Source organism: Lepisosteus platostomus, chromosome 15 (assembly GCF_059453375.1).
Source record: "Lepisosteus platostomus isolate fLepPlt1 chromosome 15, fLepPlt1.hap1, whole genome shotgun sequence".
In the NCBI taxonomy this organism is placed as follows: Eukaryota; Metazoa; Chordata; class Actinopteri; order Semionotiformes; family Lepisosteidae; genus Lepisosteus; species Lepisosteus platostomus.
The window spans coordinates 14,410,054-14,428,083 of NC_142625.1; the positions used below are offsets into that span (position 1 = coordinate 14,410,054).

At 41.4% G+C, this 18,030-nt stretch overlaps 1 protein-coding gene across 5 annotated transcripts in view; it reads left to right on the forward strand.

Annotated features, from left to right (window-relative positions):
- Positions 1-18,030, forward strand: part of kcnq2b (potassium voltage-gated channel, KQT-like subfamily, member 2b) — an 88,527-nt gene that overhangs the window by 49,713 nt on the left and 20,784 nt on the right. The window contains exons 9-13 of one of the 5 annotated variants that reach the window (XM_088607590.1): positions 2,099-2,167; positions 3,844-3,873; positions 5,615-5,668; positions 11,829-12,052; positions 13,754-13,801. In XM_088607590.1, coding sequence (XP_088463716.1) covers positions 2,099-2,167; positions 3,844-3,873; positions 5,615-5,668; positions 11,829-12,052; positions 13,754-13,801 — 425 coding nt within the window. The remainder of the gene's footprint in view (positions 1-2,098; positions 2,168-3,843; positions 3,874-5,614; positions 5,669-11,828; positions 12,053-13,753; positions 13,802-18,030) is intronic. The other 4 variants (XM_088607592.1, XM_088607591.1, XM_088607593.1 and 1 more) reach the window with 4 other exon arrangements.

The window sequence follows — 18,030 nt, forward strand, 5'->3', positions numbered from 1 at the left end:
TCCTGGTTGTACTTAGTCACTCCTCTACCCTCTATTTTTTCTTTTGTGGATACTGCATTTACAGAAGAAATGGCAAAGGTGAATTTTAACAACAAATGTAATCTTCTTGCACACAGTTAAAAAAAAACATTTCTGGGCTTGGAACACTTAAATGTCTGACTGCACTAAAGGTAGTTTCAGTTGTAACTGAAAACCTCTTACTGATATAGTACATGATTTTCATAATAACCTGTTTTTACATATACACGTACAGTATATAAGTATTTTAACATGTCAGAATTAAAAAACAAGAGAGGCGATCATCCCTTGAAACTTTTACAAGGTTGCTAAGCTGAAATAATGTTTTTAGTTTTAATTAAGTGTAGAGTGACACATTGACTGACACTTCTGGGGAACAAAAAAGGAAGTGGTGCGTGTTAAAAAAAAATTAAACGCCAGTTTTTCCCATTTCCAATTCAAATAAATGTGCTCAGTGTAACAAGATTGAATGAAGGCGTTTCAGCCCAGTTCATTCTTAATTTTTATCATTTCAGAAATAAATCCTAGTGGTGAAAACATTGTGCAGTGATTCAAAAGCTGCATAGTGAACCAATTGTCACTCTTCAAAGTGTGCAAAATGTAATACTGCATGATGTGCATTTCTCTTCTGTCTCTTTGCCTGTGCAAGCAATAACCAGCAAAGTAGACATGGCCTGCACTAAACTGCATTAACAAGCACTTGAAGTCCATCACGAGCCTCATCCCACAAACTCTAAGCTGGTTGTTAGCATTAATTATAATTGAAGTAGTCCACTGCACTCCAAGCTGAGTTCCAGTCTCTATTCAAACAATTATACTTATTTGTTATAATTGTTATAACTCCTTTGTCCCTTAATATCAGACATATTCAAAAGGACCACCTGTAAGATGTTAGCATGTGTTGCATCGTGAGCATGTACAGATCCCTGCCATGATGTACAGAGGTGCTCATAGTGCAGTACCTGTTCACAGGGGCTGAAGCTGATACACACGTAGCAGTGGGATATTTTGAGCAAACAGGCCCACTCCTCTGTGACTGGACAGGATGCTGATTTTAAAATGGCAAGGCTCTGTAATCACTAAAGTGGAGACACCGATCGCTCGATGCTTACGTAGTAAAACACTGCCACCTGCTGCTTGGACTGCAACACTACACCTCTGGGTGGAGCCAGACTACCAGGGTATGCAGAAAAAGTAGGATGGACTAATCGTGCGAACACCTGGAAAGGGCTGTTGTCATGTGCTCTTGTCTGTTAAGCTTTCGTTTAAGGTTAGTGTTTTCCTTGAAGAGGTAGGCGAGCATGGTGGTTGTGTTTAAAGGGCTGTTTAGACAAGGGAATTATGAAATCCTATTTCATATTACAGAAATTTATGGCATACTCTGTATTCTGTGAAAGACTTAGGTGTTAAGCCCAGTTTCCTACGTCTTTTGCATTTTGTGATTCGTTTCTTGTTCTTTGGACTTGAGTAAGCAATTTTGTATTCATCACACTTTGCAGAGTTGGCCTTACGGTGGCATGGCAATTCATGCCACTGCACCCGAGTAAGTCTCTGGTATTGAATTCCCATCTGTGTGGAGTTTGCATGTTCTCCCCCATGCCTATGTGTGATTTTGCCAGTTGCTTCAGTTCTCTCCCACCTCCCAGAGACTTGCGGCTAAGATTTGACTGGCTAGACTGGCTATTCTCTATTGTCTCCTCTATGTTCTTGCAATGGACTGGTGTGTTTGCTATCAGTCCCTACTCTGGGCACTGTGACTCTGAGCAGGGCTTTGACCTTGCCATAACCCTCGTTAGAATAAGCTGGATATTCTTTATTATTCGTTGTGTAATTTGTTTCTGGTTAAATAGCCAATATAACCACTGAAGTGCACAGTAGCTCCTTTTCTGACCCCCTCAACCCAAGCATGTCTGAAAGTGAGAATCAGAGAAGAGGATAAATCATGCTAAGAGATGGTACACGTGCAGGGCTTTGTTGATTAAAGAATAATATCATTCATAGGACATAGATAGGATGTCAATGTCTGGCTGCCCAGTTGGATGTGAATGCAAAATGATTGTGTCCTTTTCTCTCTCTGCAGGTTAATCCCTCCTCTGAATCAGCTGGACCTACTGCGCAACCTGAAGAGCAAGTCTGGACTGTCCTTCAGGTCAGACAACGCATGTTTCTGTCTCTGCTGAGCACTTGTGGAGCATGGCTGACATGCACAGTGGTTTATGAAATGTGGAAATTAAGTGTGTGGATTTTGTGTCGGAAGTAATAATGAAGATGACTAGGACAGGAAAACAACTATGATTGAAAGTAATTAGCGTCTAATATACTGTATGAAACGGCCCCGCAGGGCAGTGCACGCTACACAAAGGGAACACGCACTACAAAAAGGAGCACACTTGCAAAGCTGTGTGTGGCTTACTTAGTGTTCCTGAGTGTTTGCACACTGTGTATTGAACATTTATGTGGATGACACCATTATCCAAAAACTGTCTGTTGCTAAACTAAAATGGTGCATGTGATACCATTTTACAGAGAACTGTAACTTAATTTACTAAAAACTGTAAAACAGTGTTATCTTATAGTAGTTCAGGTGGGTGGCTGTGTTATCTTATGTTGAGTGATTAACACAATGGAGCATAACTGCACTGCAGGGGACACCTCATGGGTTACCATGATAAATGAGGCGTAGAATCATAGCAAGTTAAGTCTGAACATTATGTAGGCTGCACAAGAAGCCATGCAGTAAAATGAAATATACAATTTTTACCTTCCCATGGGATATTCATGGGTGGCACAGTGGCACAGCTCTGGGGCCCCAGGTTCAACTCCTGGGGTGCTATCTGTGTGGCGTTTGCATGTTCTCCCTGTGTTAGTGTGGGTTTCGTCTGGATGCTCAGGTTTCTTCCCCAAAGACAGGCTGGTGTGTTCATTGGCTTCTGGGAAAACCGGCCCTGGTGTGAGAGTTTGCGTGTCTGTTTGTGTCTGTGTCTGTGTGTGCCCTGGGATTGACTGACATCCCGTTCAAGGTTGTATCCCGCCTTGTGCCTGCTGCGTGCTGGGATAGGCTCCAACTCCCCATGACCCCCTGCTGGCTAAAGCTATTGGAACGTGGATGAAAGCAGTATTCGCAAAAACAGCTTTGACAGGAACAAGGAGAAAAATGAGCTGTAGATTCCATTTTTGTTGAGCTGTTTATACACGAAAAGCTGTGGAAATCGGCAGGATTGAAAGAAAGGTGGCACACTTTGCTGCGCTGTGTATCTGTTTTTCCTATTTCTCTAACTACGTGCACTCTGTTGCACTTATTTAACCCACAGTGCACTGGTCTCTCCAAGTATACTATACTATTTTAGTCATTATTATTAATACTCATTTGCTGTACACCCACATCACGCATGCGGGTCAATCAGAGCTCCCAGCATTTCTCTGAGTATATCTAAGGGCCATATGAGGTTGTCAAAGCGTCGCATGGAATTCTCTACCAATCTGCCACTAGCAAGATGTACAGTATGGTCATGTAAGAAATCAAGAATATCTCTTGGGTCTACATGCGTGACTCGGTAATCTGAAATTAGCTAGTGGTTCCAAATCTGGTGCATAGTGTATCGTATAATGAGTTGCTTCGCAGTACAGAAAATAAAACTATCACAATAAAGAACTTATTTATATGGGATATCATGGGATACCTACAGTACAGTGTCATAGACTGGCAACAGCTCATCTCAGGAGGATGTGGAAAGAAACACAACAGGTATCGAAGTTAGAGATTTCGCGGAAACTGTTAAAATGTCAATGACTTGTGTGTGTTCTCTTTATTTCCTCTAAATAAAGGAAAGAGCCCCAGCCCGAGCCTTCCCCCAGGTCGGTCTAACTGCATTACCCTTTTCTGTTAACCAATGTTTTACTTGTAATGTGACTTCTGAAATGCAAGGCTTTTTTAATGAGGATTTGGTGTAACTCCAAAGGGTAGTCATTCTTTTTTTTTTAATAGAGGTGTTGCTACTGTCAGGTGCTGCAAGTTGGTATCATGCAGTGCTGCATAAATTTACACCTAAATTTCAGGGAGAGGCTGCAGAAATATGCACAGCGATCTGAGGAACAGATCTCACAGTGCTGTTTCTGCAAGTGCAGCAGCTATAGTTTTCGTTGGACAGGCTGAAACACACAAGTACGGTTTTCTTTTAAAACACAGAGGGCATTTTAACCCCAAATTGGGTTTTGATTTGTAGCAACCCCTCATTAAAGTCGATGAAAATGTTATTTTTTTGTCGATCATGTGTATCAGTGGTCTGATGGATGGGTCTATATCCAAAGCTGTTCTCCTTGTAGGCCTAGACTTGTTTTGCAGAGCTGTGTGTGTGGCGTTATTGAAAACCTGCACAGTTAAAGCGCTAGCCCTAGAATGGAAGGATGAACTCCATTCTTGGTTTCTTAATTTGGTTGCATTTCAAATGAATCCATGCCAATTTTTTGTTTTAATGTTTGACAGTGGGGAAAGTGACGTTTTGCGAGCCGTGTGGGAGCAGCTGCTTTTAAAAGAGAATGGCCCACACCCACGTTTTGTGAAATAAGTCTAGCAAGATCATGTTTTCACATCCGAGGTCATCAATATGGAACAACCATCCCAGCTTGTTAGTCAAATGTTTGCCTTCTTCACAGCTGTGAGACTCCCCATCCGTGCCACCTAAATTCCACTTTGAGCAAAGGGCTGGGAAGGCAGCATGCTCACAGTTTGTGGAGCTAAGCTTTGTTTAGGTGGCGTGAATGGGGCACGTAAATAATCTCTCACAGCTGGCACGATATGCAGGGAGATGATGTGTCAGTAATTTAATGTCTGAACTCTTACAGTACATGACTTTAATTTAGCAAAATCTGCATAATGATTATGTTGCATTGATTGGCAGGATACGTCAAATGTTATGATTATGTAAAGTAATGGAGAAAGCATTTTGGCATTCTGTAGAGGTTTTGTTCACACAGATTTGAAATCTGTTTACCCCAGATGTTAAGTTAAATTTGGTACAGTCTCTCTAGTTTTTCAGTTGTTTAGGTTTTTGTTACATTCAATCTCCTCCAAAACTGAACATGAGCATTTTTTTTCATGCATTCTTGTCTCTGTGCCTCATGTCAATTCTTGAATACATTGAAATTTGAAGATTATACAAAAGTATACAACTTTTTACGGAAACAAAAATCAAAGGAAAGCAATGATTCTCAGAAAGCTGAAGTACCTCTGAACTGGGAGTTGAATTGAAACAGATGCCCCTGTTGGTTTCCAGAAAATGAATCAGACTAAGAAGTGGGTATAGTACATAAAGTCAAGGTGATGGCAAGCAGACTGAAGACATCCTGACGTTACAGGATAAAGACATTGCCTAATGTAATAAAGACTGTGTTGTCTGTTTTGTTCAAATGACTTTTCTCTTCACCACAGTACAGCAGCCATAACCACAGGTAACTTCAAACTTCCAGAGCTAGCAGTTCCTATATTTTTCAAACATTTTTGTGAAGACTCTCTAATGAGAGAATGTCTTGCTCAGCTCTCCTGCTCTTGTCGTTGTCTTCCCTGAAGGACTAATGCACTATTCTCCCTCATTTCCAGTAAAGAGAGTTCATGCAAAGAAACACTATGTGGGTGCTGCCCAGGAAAAACTAGGTACCACAGGAATTTTGTCACGCACAGATACTACCATCTGCACGGCTCGATCTCCCAAGCATTCAGGTCTGCTTCTCCTGCTCCATTCCTCTCCCGCTCCCCCTCCTCTTCCGTCTAATAATTTATCTACCTAGTAGAGGTGACAGCCTGAGCCAGTTCCTAATTCCCGCCAATTGCCCAATTCCCGCCAAGGAACTGCAATTGTCCCTTCCATTTCTGTTTAGGCTCCCAGACCACACGTACTGTAGATGGTCCTTCATTATATATGGGACAAAAACTGAGAATTAAATGAGAAGCCATCTTCTTCAGATGTATGTCTTCTGAAATTGCAGCCGCGTGGCTTTGCACTACTCTCATTCTGTGTTTTTCATGTTCTCTGCCAGCACCTCTGCTATTTAGCTAAATCTTGAACACTAAGGAGCCATGTCTCTTTGTGTGTTTTGTATTCCTCTTAATTTCGAAGCTGCAGTTTGCCATGTTTGCTATCTCATCACCTTTGCTTCAAGGCAGTGTCCATCTTGAATAATAACAGTATGCTACATGGATCTTACATACTATCCATGTTCTGTCAAGGGATACTGTACCTTGCCCTGCACTGAGCCTCTTTTTTTGGCATTTTATATATGAAGTGGGTTTAAAGAACAAGGAAACACTCCAGACACACTCTATGTGACCTACTAACCCCTTGCATTCTGCATGTAGTGAATGCTGTCGCATTCAGAGGTGGAGGTACCCCTGTTCAGCCCCAAGTCGTCACAGGCCTTCAACAGGCCATCCCTGCATGCTTGAGCCACACTTTGCATGTTTTGGCTGGATGAATGAGACATTCTGGAATTCTGATGGGCATTCATGCAAAGGAGACACAGAAATCCTTTGCAGCCACTCGGATTCTGGGAGGATAAACAAGTCCTTTTGACTCTAGAATCTGTGAAATTGCCACATTGTCTATTGTTGAATTATTTTATGGATTTACAGTAGATCACACTTCCTTTCCAGTGCACCTGTCTGGGTGTTTTCCTGCATGTTAATTTCACTCTAATTAGTTTTGCATTGATACAGTAAAACCAAAAGTTTGTTTTATTTAATAATATGCCAAGAATGTGATCTATACTAATTCACTGTGTTACTCAAGAACACACACTGTTGATTGAGGATGATATGACATGTACAGTATACAGTGCATGACGATTCTGGCTATGGTTTTCTTCAGTCCATATGCAACTTATGAAACTTATATGTTAAGACTGCAAGGAATGATGTTGTTGGGAAAACACTTACGTTAACCAGGCTTACAGCAAACCACATCTGACAAACTGTTTTTGGGCTATGCTTGTTTCAAACCTGAATGTAATATGTTTTCCAGGTCTCTAGATCTTGTACAGATCAGAGTATCACCATCCTGATTAGTGGGGAAAAAAAAAGTTGTGTACTTATTTTTTTTAATGAAATCAGATGTCCTTCAAAGATCTTTAGTTACTTGCAGGGGAAAAAAACATAAATAGATTAAACTGCTGTATTTCGTACAGTATGTGCATCTCTTGACTGTTAGCCCTCGTCACACTGCAGCATCTTGTTCTGTTTATTGTTGTGAGTGGTTCTGTACTATTATGAGGACTCAGACTTCGTGTATGCGTGTGACTCATTCAGCAGCTAAGAGTAATAATAGTAACTATAGAAAAACACTTCCTATTCTCTTGCCTCCTTTATTTACACATGTCTGCAGTCTTTTGTGTGAGCTTCTGCTTCTTCCCTCAACAATACTGCTTTATCCCTGCAGTTTTCAGTTGCTCATGTCTCACTGGCTTCTTGAGGCCTCAGCTTGCTAAGATCCTGGTCTCTCCTCCTCAACATCAAACTCTCCTGACACTTTCATGGGAGGGGGAATGGCTGCAATCACCGAAATAGTAAAAGAATGATGCCATTGGCATCAAGAATCCATTCGAACGTTGATAAATGCCTGCTTCTGCATAAGCAGTCTTCTTCAGCTTGGCTGACCGTTTTCTGTTGGCTTTCACAAAATCAGATGCAAATTCTAAACCACCACAGGGTTATTGTAGACTAGAGCATATCGGCTTAAAAATATCCTGTGTAGATACCAGTCTGTGGAACAGGTATTTGGTAAGACCAGGAGTTACCTTTTTATCACAGGCAGGAAATAGGGTCTACAATATCAGGTCCACAGTAAATATCAGGTGCTGTTATAATAAAACAGTGCTAAATTTAATTGTACAGTTTTCCATTACTGCAGGGTAGTGGACCTCTGAATCAGTGAGAAGCCTATCCAGTGGGGTGTCTGTCAGGACAAAGTGAGAGTGGCCCATGTTAAGGCTGTTTCTAGAGACTACAAAAGCACAAAAGCAAGAAGATTAACTTTAAAGACAGCCTGTTGCTTTTTAAAGCAGTGAACTAGGGTATGAGTCTTGGTGCCCTTTGCTTTTCAATTCCTGATGATTAATCATGATTATTCACTCTCGGCCAGTAAATGTATTAAAGACGTAACATCTACTACAACTCTATTCACACTTCTAGACTGCATCTAAATGAGCTCGAAATTAAATCGTTTTCTCCTTGCAGAAATTCTGAAATTTAGTTTCGGTGATGAGTGTTAAGACGCATTTTTGAAGAGGTTTTTCGAAAACTTTGAAGTGGAAACGTCTTAACTAAAGAGGATCTGCATAGAAAAACATGGCTCAGCAAGACAAAGACGATCAGGAAACCGCCCATAGTGCTTGCATATTCCACTGAGAAAACTACAGGAGCAAAATATACTGTTATATATAAAATATTAGCAGTTTATATCATTGGCCCAGAGATGGAACATGTAATGCTGACTCTGTTTTTTTTGTAAATGATCAAAATCATTAATAAAAAATTAGTGACCAATTCAGCTGAGATAGAGGAATGTGATATTTTAACTTACTATGGATTTTTTTAAAAATCTGTGCCCTTTCATTCATAACTGGAGATTTTATGAATACTGTACGTAGTTTTAGAAAAGTTCGAATGATACATTACCATACAGTGCCAGGTAAATCAGTACTTCAACCCAACGGCCTATCACAAATTTCAAACTAAACCTCGAAAGTGAGTTTCCGTTATGTAGAAAAGTAAAAATCCCCTCAAATATGAAACTCCAGATTTGGTGTGTAATTTGTGATTGAGAGGTAGGTCAAAGTTTCCGTTTTTCGGTCTCTTCCCTTCCCTGCTTAAACGAAAACCGATTAGAAGGCTTCACAAAAATGATCTGCGTGCCCCTTCCATGCATTTAACTTCACCTCATCCGCACTTGACTGGCTACAGCAGCAGAGCAGTGTCCTAATGACTTTCTCCTGTGTGCCCCTCAGTCCCTCTCACTCCACGCACTGACCTCGCAAAACCCTCACATGTTTGACTGAACCCCCGGGAAAGAGGACTTTCTTTATCCTTTTTAGGATTGTTTTCAGTTTGGAAACCAATAGGCAAAGCACACATGAAAGCATCAGGTAACCACAGCTTCCCATCCGAGAGCATTCTAACCCAGGGCCTGTAGCAGATCTCAAGCTTTCATTCAATCATCTTACATCTAATAATGCATGTTGGGTAACCTCAATGAGAACATGATCTCTGGCGTTAATTTATTGCTGTATCCTTGTTTCTTGTGGAGGCGTGATGTTCTGTACATGCGCATGCCTGCTTGTGAATTTACTGTGTGTAATTTCAGTGTGAGATGTGTGATTAATATGTGTGCAAGCAATGTATAAGGTTGCCAGTGAAATACTGAACAAGGTAAGAGGTAAGAGAGATCAATGTCTTTTTTTACCATATGTTGCTGAATTACTATATTGCTGTATGTGGACTTTTATTGATAGCAATTGAGAGAAATTCTAATTACCAACTGACCCAACTGTTTTTCCTGTGGTTAGCTGGCACCTAATTGAGTGCTGGTGGAAACTGAGCACAAAATAGAAATTATACAAACCCTAAAAATTTGATTATCCTACTGTATATAACACATCTATTGGCATGCATGCTGTATTACATATACCATTAGTACTTCATTTTTAAATGCAATCCACTGATATCCAGGATCTAAATCCTGTATTTAGGTCTAGAATACATATAATAATAATAATAATAATTGCTTACATTTATATAACACTTTTCTGGACACTCCACTCAGGTAATGGGGATCCCCTCCACCACCACCAGTGTGCAGCATCCACCTGGATGATGCAACGGCAGCCATAGTGCGCCAGAACGCTCACCACACATCAGCTATCAGTGGGGAGGAGAGCAGAGTAATGAAGCCAATTCATAGATGGGGATAATTAGGAGGCCATGATTGGTAAGGGCCAATGGGAAATTTGTCCACACCCCTACTCTTTACGAGAAACGCCCTGGGATTTTTAATGACCACAGAGAGTCAGGACCTCGGTTTTACGTCTCATCCGAAGGACGGCACCTGTTTACAGTATAGTATCCCCGTCAATATACTGGGGCATTAGGACCCACATGGACCGCAGGGTTAGCGCCCCCTGCTGGCCCCACTAACACCTCTTCCAGCAGCAACCTTAGTTTTTCCCAGGACGTCTCCCATCCAGGTACTGACCAGGCTCACACCTGCTTAGCTTCAGTGGGCTGTCAGTTGTGAGTTGCAGGGTGATATGGCTGCTGGCTTACCATATATCACTGATTGATTAATGCAATCAAAAAAGATAAGGATTCACATTTAATTCTGAAAATAAAATATTAATAATTTATAAAGATTAGATTTCATCACTAGCAGATACTAGAATACTAAACCCAGCACATGATCTTATGATCTTCATGAAATTGTGGGTTAAAGTCTAAACAATGAATGCAGGAATATCAGCCTTAAGTCCTTTCCCCTCCAATGTCCTCACGCTATCTTGTGCACATGAATGAGTGAAACGGCTGATAATTATGATCCCTCCATTTAACCTCAAAGACAAAGGCTAACTCTAAACAATTAAAAAACATTTTAAAATTTGAAAGAAAAAATAACATGGAAAGCAATAAAATTACAGAAAGCAGACCTCAAAGGAATAAAGGCAACCATTAAAATAATGGAAAGTAAAGCAGACTTCTCAAACTCCATCTGTGATATAATCAAAGGGGCTTAGAAGCTTGGAAACTGAGTTGTGATGGACCGACAGCCATCACCCAGACTGATTCCTATTGCCCATGTTCTAGTTTCGCTCCTTGCCCGAATTATCTGCAAAGGCAGAGAGCCAGAATATCTGTCTGGCTGTGAACTTGTTGATGACACGTTTTGTCTTGGAGCCCTTTCTTCTTCCAAGAGCTATTGTAACCACTCCGGTTTTGCCAAACCGCTTTATACCATACAGTGTCGTGGGGAGCTGGAGCCTACACAGCCAGCAACCAGCACCAGGCAGGGTTCACCCTGGACGGGGCGCCAGTCCATCGCAGGGCAAGTGCAAGCCAATCATACATGCCAATCAGGCCACAGTAAAGGCCGAGGGGGCAAGTTTGTCCTGGACACCAGGATAACTCCCTACTCTTATCAAGAAATGCCCGGGGATCTTTAATGACCACTGAGAGTCTGGACCTCGGTTTAACGTCTCGTCCAAAGGACGGCGCCCACTACAGTATAGTGTCCTCACCACTATACCGGGGCATTAGGACCCACACAGACTGCAGGGTGAGGGCCCCCGCTGGCCCCACCAACACCTCTTCCAGCAGCAACCATATCTTCCCAGGAGGACTCCCATCCAGGTACTGACCAGGCTCAACCCTGCTGAGCTTCAGTGGGTAAACAGCTGAGAGCTGCAGGGTGATATGACTGCTGGCTATTTACAGTATCTGCAATATCACAAAAACATTTCTGCTTTGTCCTGCTTTGCATTGTCTTAGATAATCAAAACGCAGAGCCTTCTGATGTTTTCCTAACCATCTACAGATCCCAAATTCCAGATGAATTCACAGATGTGGAAATTCTAATGTGGTTGATTTCCAAGATGAAACCTGATCATTTTGAACTTGCTTCGTTACTGGAGCACATCACAATTGCACATCTTTTTCTTAGCTCCCTACACTACAGCACTCTAGTATTGCTCAGGCTCGTAATGTACTGTAGATCCTGAGAAAAGTGTATCATGGTGCATGGTAAATGTTGCCTCTATGTCTTCTTCTTGTTCAGTCAGAAAGTCAGCCTGAAGGAGCGGGTGTTCTCTAGCCCTCGCAGCTCGGGGGCGAAGGGCAAGGGCTCCCCTCAGGGGCAGGCCATGCGCAGGTCCCCCAGCGCAGACAACAGCATGGAGGACAGCCCCAGCAAGGTGCCGAAGAGCTGGAGCTTCGGCGATCGTAGCCGGGCGCGCCAGGCCTTCCGCATCAAGGGGGCCGCGTCTCGCCAGAACTCGGAAGGTGAGAGTGTCTACGCCTCTCTGTCGCTGTCTTTAGTTCCTGTCTCTTCTTCCTGGGACAGCAGTGGGGTAAGTCAGTCACTCCCCAGAACACAACCCAGGAAAGATCTGGGCCTGTTGTCTCATGCGTCATCCATCTTGGCTCAGAAAATTTGATAAGGCTCGAGTATTTAATACCAGAATAGAAACGTAGAAATGACAGTTCATAGACTTCTTACACATTATTAAGTCAGAGAATTTAGCAGGAGAAAGTAAGTACTGTAAGAAAATAATGAACTTCATTAATATTTTACAGATATCCTGCTAGCAAGGCTCTTGGTGTGGTGACATCTTTATGGTCCAAAGTCATTGAGTTATTATTTTTTGTGATATCATGCTTTGAACATACTGTATTGTATACTGTGGTATCTGACTACCTAGGCCTCAAGTGACTACATCAGAATATCCTAATATATCATAGCTGTGATGGCACACCTTTCTTTTTTATAACTCTCTTCAAACCATTGGCCTGTCTCATTCCAATTATCTCTAAATAAAGATTCAGTACTGCCGGCAGTAGTCTAGACAGTTATTGATAGGATAAGTCTGTTTTTTGATGAGACAGTAAATCAATGTACCATTTTTATTATAAGACTCATCTTTTGCCCTTGTAACAGGCAACATCCTCTTTTTAACTTTGAAAACCTTTGCAAGAAGGCAAATTGAAAAGATTCAGAATAGTGTCACTGAAATGTAGACATGCTTAAAATACTATACTGACAATACTTCTGTACAGGATACAAATTATATTGATAACCAGTTTTATAAGCTAAGTGACATAAATTTGAAAACCAAGCTGAGGTAGCTGATACAATCTGGTGTTTACTGTTGTGTGGGGTAAGGACGTGTCTCTGTTCTTGTGGTGGAACTGTTGTTCTCTATTTTCATTTATGAAGGACAGAGTGAGGTGTACTAGCATCATTCAAATCTGGGGCTGCATGCCAGTGTCAACTTTTTTTTTCATCGAGATAGCAAGGGGGTTCCCCAAAACATGAACGATGAAGTTTGTGATCAAGGCATTTCTACCCTTTTGCTTTTGTTCTTAAATTCATTTTGCATTTGACACTATACACACACAACTCAGTGTGTAGTCAGAAATGTGAGTGTGTGTGTGCATTTGGGTACGTACAGTATATTATATCCTAGTACTTATGCTTTTTTAGTGAGGTTCTTAGGCATGAAAACTATTCCTTTGGCAGACTTCCTGTCAAATGAGATTCTTTTGGCTGGCTTCTATGAGATAAAGTTATAAAGCCTGCTGAGTCAAACAGTTCTTATGTTCAATTTGTGTTGGGGAACAGGCAGGAATAACTTTGGCTGTCCCAAAACCACAGGGTTAATGCAGCCTCATTCATGACATCCCACTATTTTCACAAATGCATAATACTACTGTAATTCTCATTCTCAACACCCCTAGAGCAAATGTAAAAAGCAGGACTGATACTCATCTTGGCCCCCTGATGAGACATATCTTTTTGTTATATTGTTTTTTGGTGGAAATGTTATTTAGATACTGTCGTCTTCAGTATCCATGTCTTGTTGGTGTTGCTGGAGTCATGCTGTGTGTTTATGTTCCAAGATTGAATTGAAAAAAAAATGTTTTATGGGACAACACAATCCTCACAAACTCCTTTTCATTTCTCTGTTTGATGCTGTGCTAAAGTGCTGATTGAGATGCAGGACGAAGAATACAGATTGAAGAGCTCGCCAGGTCAGGCCATTGACTGGGTGGTTACACTCTGTACCATAAAAACTCCAAAAGTGCTATATGCAGTATCATTGTACTATACACTGTATATAGTGTTTTTGCCATGTTTACAGTGCAGTATTTTCTTCATGGCTCAGGAGCCTAGGTGTAAATCTCTGTTATCTGCTTAACCTCTGAAAACTGCCATCTAATGCTGATTTCTAAAAATCTCCACTAATACATGGGGAAAATTCAAAGCTTTTATGCAAGAAATTCACGAGCCTGAACAGTACTGGCGTGATGCAAAGCTTCCTGAAGTTGGTCAGCAAAGCAGTTCAAATTGCGCAAAAGCACAAAAGTGGATTTCAATTAGAAACAAAAAATCCTGAAGGGTCTTTGTATACTGAGAGTGATCCATCATTCCATTTTAAAATGGAGGTAGTAACAAAAGTGTAACGAACAGTTCTTTCCGGACCCTATGCGGACGACACAATCCGAAGAAGTGGGAAACACTAGGAAAAGGTCATGCAGGGATACGGGGCTGAAAACAGGGGGGCGTGTCCAAAGTGCGCTGGTGCACGGGGAAGGTGTGGCCGAGGTAAACAATCCAGAAGTAATCCATAGAGGGAATCCAAAAACACAAAAATAAGTCCATAGCCAGGTGATCCATCCAAACTAGGAATTAAAACCATGAACCGGGTCGGAACCGGCGGACAAGGAACGGAAACAGAGGTTTAAACCTTAACGGGACCAGGCGCTTCCAGGTCCCGGACTCACACGGTGCGGAAACCAGATGCAGAGCCAGGATGAACGTCAGTGCCTGGCTTTTAAGGTGGGCTGGGAAAAGGGGTCAGGTGCACAGAATAAGTCTAAAGTGAAAGGGCTGGAGCACCCTTAAGGAGGGGGGGACTATAATCGTGACAAAAAGTTTCTATTATCTTCAGGGGCTAAGATTTTTTTGGGGAAATTCTGTCTATGGTAAGTGTAATTTCCAAAAAGCACCCCCCTCCTCACTGTGTGAGTGGCTGCGCCGTGACAGACTGGTGTCCCATCCTGGGTCTATCCTGAATTTTCTAGGACTATTGTGACGGTGTGGAGTGGGTGGCACCATGGCGAGCACCGGTTTAAAGTCAACGCCCCGGGCGAGGGGACAGAAGCACCGCCGTGAGGTTAGCAGAAAAAAATGAATAAAAAGGCAAAAAGAAAGTGTACCTCCAGGCTGAGCTTACCCTATTAACAGGGTGCAGCCTGGGAAAAAAAGAGCCGCTGGCACAGCGGTGACCGGACTGGACTGACCCTGTTTAGCGGGGTCCAGTCTGGTTTGCAGGGTGAGGAAGGTAAAAATAAAACAAGAACTGTTGCTTAACAAAAACACGTGTGTGTATGTCAGCCCCAGCAAAGGTACATGATGGGACAGGCAAAAAAAAAGAAAAAGAAAACCTTACGTGGGTGCAATCCCCTCCAGGACTGTCAGTGAACCCCCTCCCCCCCTACCGGGGGTGGCCCTGCTTGTCCCGTCAGGGGGTGTCCACTGTGCCTTTAAGGACCTGCCCAGCTGGGGCTCTTTATCTAGAAGGCAGGTAGCTGGGACTACAAAGGTGGGGCGTCGCCCTTCTGCCAGGGCTTCGCCCCCCATTGGACACGCCCCCCCCCCCCCCCCCATAATGCCACACTGTGTTCCTTGGACAAGCTTCCAGTTGCTTCCTCTCTTCCCAGACATAAGTGGCTTTCTGATCATGGATTGACGATGATTAAACCTGAAATAAATCCAGTACAGTTCAGTATCCAATTCGCGCTCCTACTGTAGATCTGCTTGTGATACTCTCCCGGCTTTTAACACTTCTTGAATATTGGCTGCACTCAAGACCACCTTTTTAACTGGGGAAAGGAGGAGGGTTAGCTTTGACTCCACAGGAATAGCAGTTTATCTTCCCTGCCAGAGCTGCTTGAGACCTCCAGTGGATAATGAGCGTGACAGAGGACGGGAGAAAATGATGGATCGGACACAGTACAGTATGCAAAGGCCTTTAGGATAGATAAGCAACTTCTAATTTGCACACGGCCTTTTCCGACATTAAACAAAGCAAGTTGATTTGGCTTTTTCATTCTCTCCCAAATTGCTGTATGTGGCAAATATTTCAATTTGTACAATAGCCGCCTTTACGCTTCTGACCTTTTGAAGATGTTTTTTCATTGTTTTCTAAGAGCTACAGAATGTATTTTCTTTGCCTGGGTATGAGCTGTATATTGAGACATTGTGTGTGAGGGCGGGGAGTTTCATTTCAAAATTTGCCGTTACTTAATTTGGGAGGAATTTTTCTGTAAATCAAAAGACTTTAAAAATTTTATTTAAAACAGATACAGGCTATCAGAGGTTAGGTGGGTGATAGTTGTATAGAGTTTTGTCTGATTGAGACCTTTGTAATTGCTCACACTTTACCACTACACAGCCACAGATACACATAAAGGATTAATATGTACAGTAGGCCTACTCAGTTTTCACACACAAATGTGGATCTACATGTATCCTGCCTACAAACAAGTGAAAATGTATACTAACACATTGTATCTCCATAACCAAAATACATCTGTAAAAATTCTGCTTGTGGCATTCCAGGTAATTTTTTGGGTTGGCTAAAAACTGTCACCCCTCACCACTTCAGGACAGTCTAGCTCCCAAATCAACAAACGCTATTGCTATGTCTTAAACCTTGGTAGAATCTAAAATGATTGAACATATCAGGCCTCGAGAAAAACAGCTCCTTTACCCTACATTGCACAACAATTCAATGCTTTGAAACTGTTTGCAATCTGTGATATTATCATTATCTAATTCAAGTTGCAGATCAATAACTGTACGACGTGAACGATTTCATTTTTATCTAGAAGCTGGTGGATCTGGCAGCAGAAGTCTAAACATATGAGACTTCCTCCTTGCTGCAGGGGTCTTTTTGTAAGGTCCTGGCGCACTTTCGGAAGCAGCTCAAGGCTTGATGGAGTAGCCTGCTTTCTTGTGTTTAGATCCATATTGCTTTTCATACCTGGACTATGAGGTGGTCATTCCCCCATGGAGCGCAATTGGCTCATATTTGTCCCCACTAAATAACCACATGTGCAAAATCTGGGACAACTTCCATGATGAGTGACAAATAGAAATGACAGATGAGTAAATAATTACATTTTATGGTTGGGACTCCCACAGTATCTTTTAAGAAACCACAAAGTTTTAACAGAAAATTAGAAAGAAGAACTACAACATGTTTAACTTTTAATTAAAAACCTTACAAAGAAACATTTCTTCTCACTTCTCTCATCTGCTCAATACTTGTGGTTTAAAAGCACACAGTTATTGAGCTTGACATTACAGGATATACATTACTCATTCTGAACTTACAAGCTACTGAAACCACACAGTGTGAATAATAGACAGATTGTCTATTATAGAAGACCTTTGGGTTTCAATTATTCTTTGAACATTGTTACATATATAAAACCATTTTTGAAATATGTTTTATTTGAATTTTACCCAAGGAAACAAATCAGAATCCCTCTGTGTAACAGTATGAGATATAGCAGGTCAGAAGCTATAGGCTCTTCTTTATGATAACATTTACATTTCTTTTTTTTTGTGGCTAAATTTGGATAAAAACACATGATGCTGAAGTATTGTGAAATACATTTTTCCCTTATTCCAAGAAGTTTACATGAGCCTATAGTCTCTTAAAACCTGAAATACTTTTGACTGCTACAAAATGGGGTTTACATGTTTTCCTGTATCCTCCGATAATTGAATCCAAGTGATGTTATGTCTTTCACAACTGTTTTTGTTTTGATTTTAATAAATTGCACTAGTTTGGATTAAGTTATTTCTGCTTAAACGCTAAAGTAGTTTAAGTTCACTGAACATGATATGTGATATGGCAGAAGATGTCCATACTCAATAACAGAACGTACTGTAAGTGGACTATAGTTGTGAATTCATTTTGTCTGCAATGTGTTAACAAAAAACATTTCTCAATGGTATTAAGGAAAAGTACAATTTAGAAAAGGCAAACATTTAATGAAAGAAAAATCAGTTTGAAGTACTACTCTACATAGAGTTCAGTATACAGTATGTCATCGTATTTTACATAGAATTACACTCTTCCAAGCCTACTGTATATAAAATACGAGCAACACCGAAAATATATTTAATTTCTTAATTTTATTAGAAGAATATCTTCCACTCACAATTCTTTGCAGCCAAGTATAAC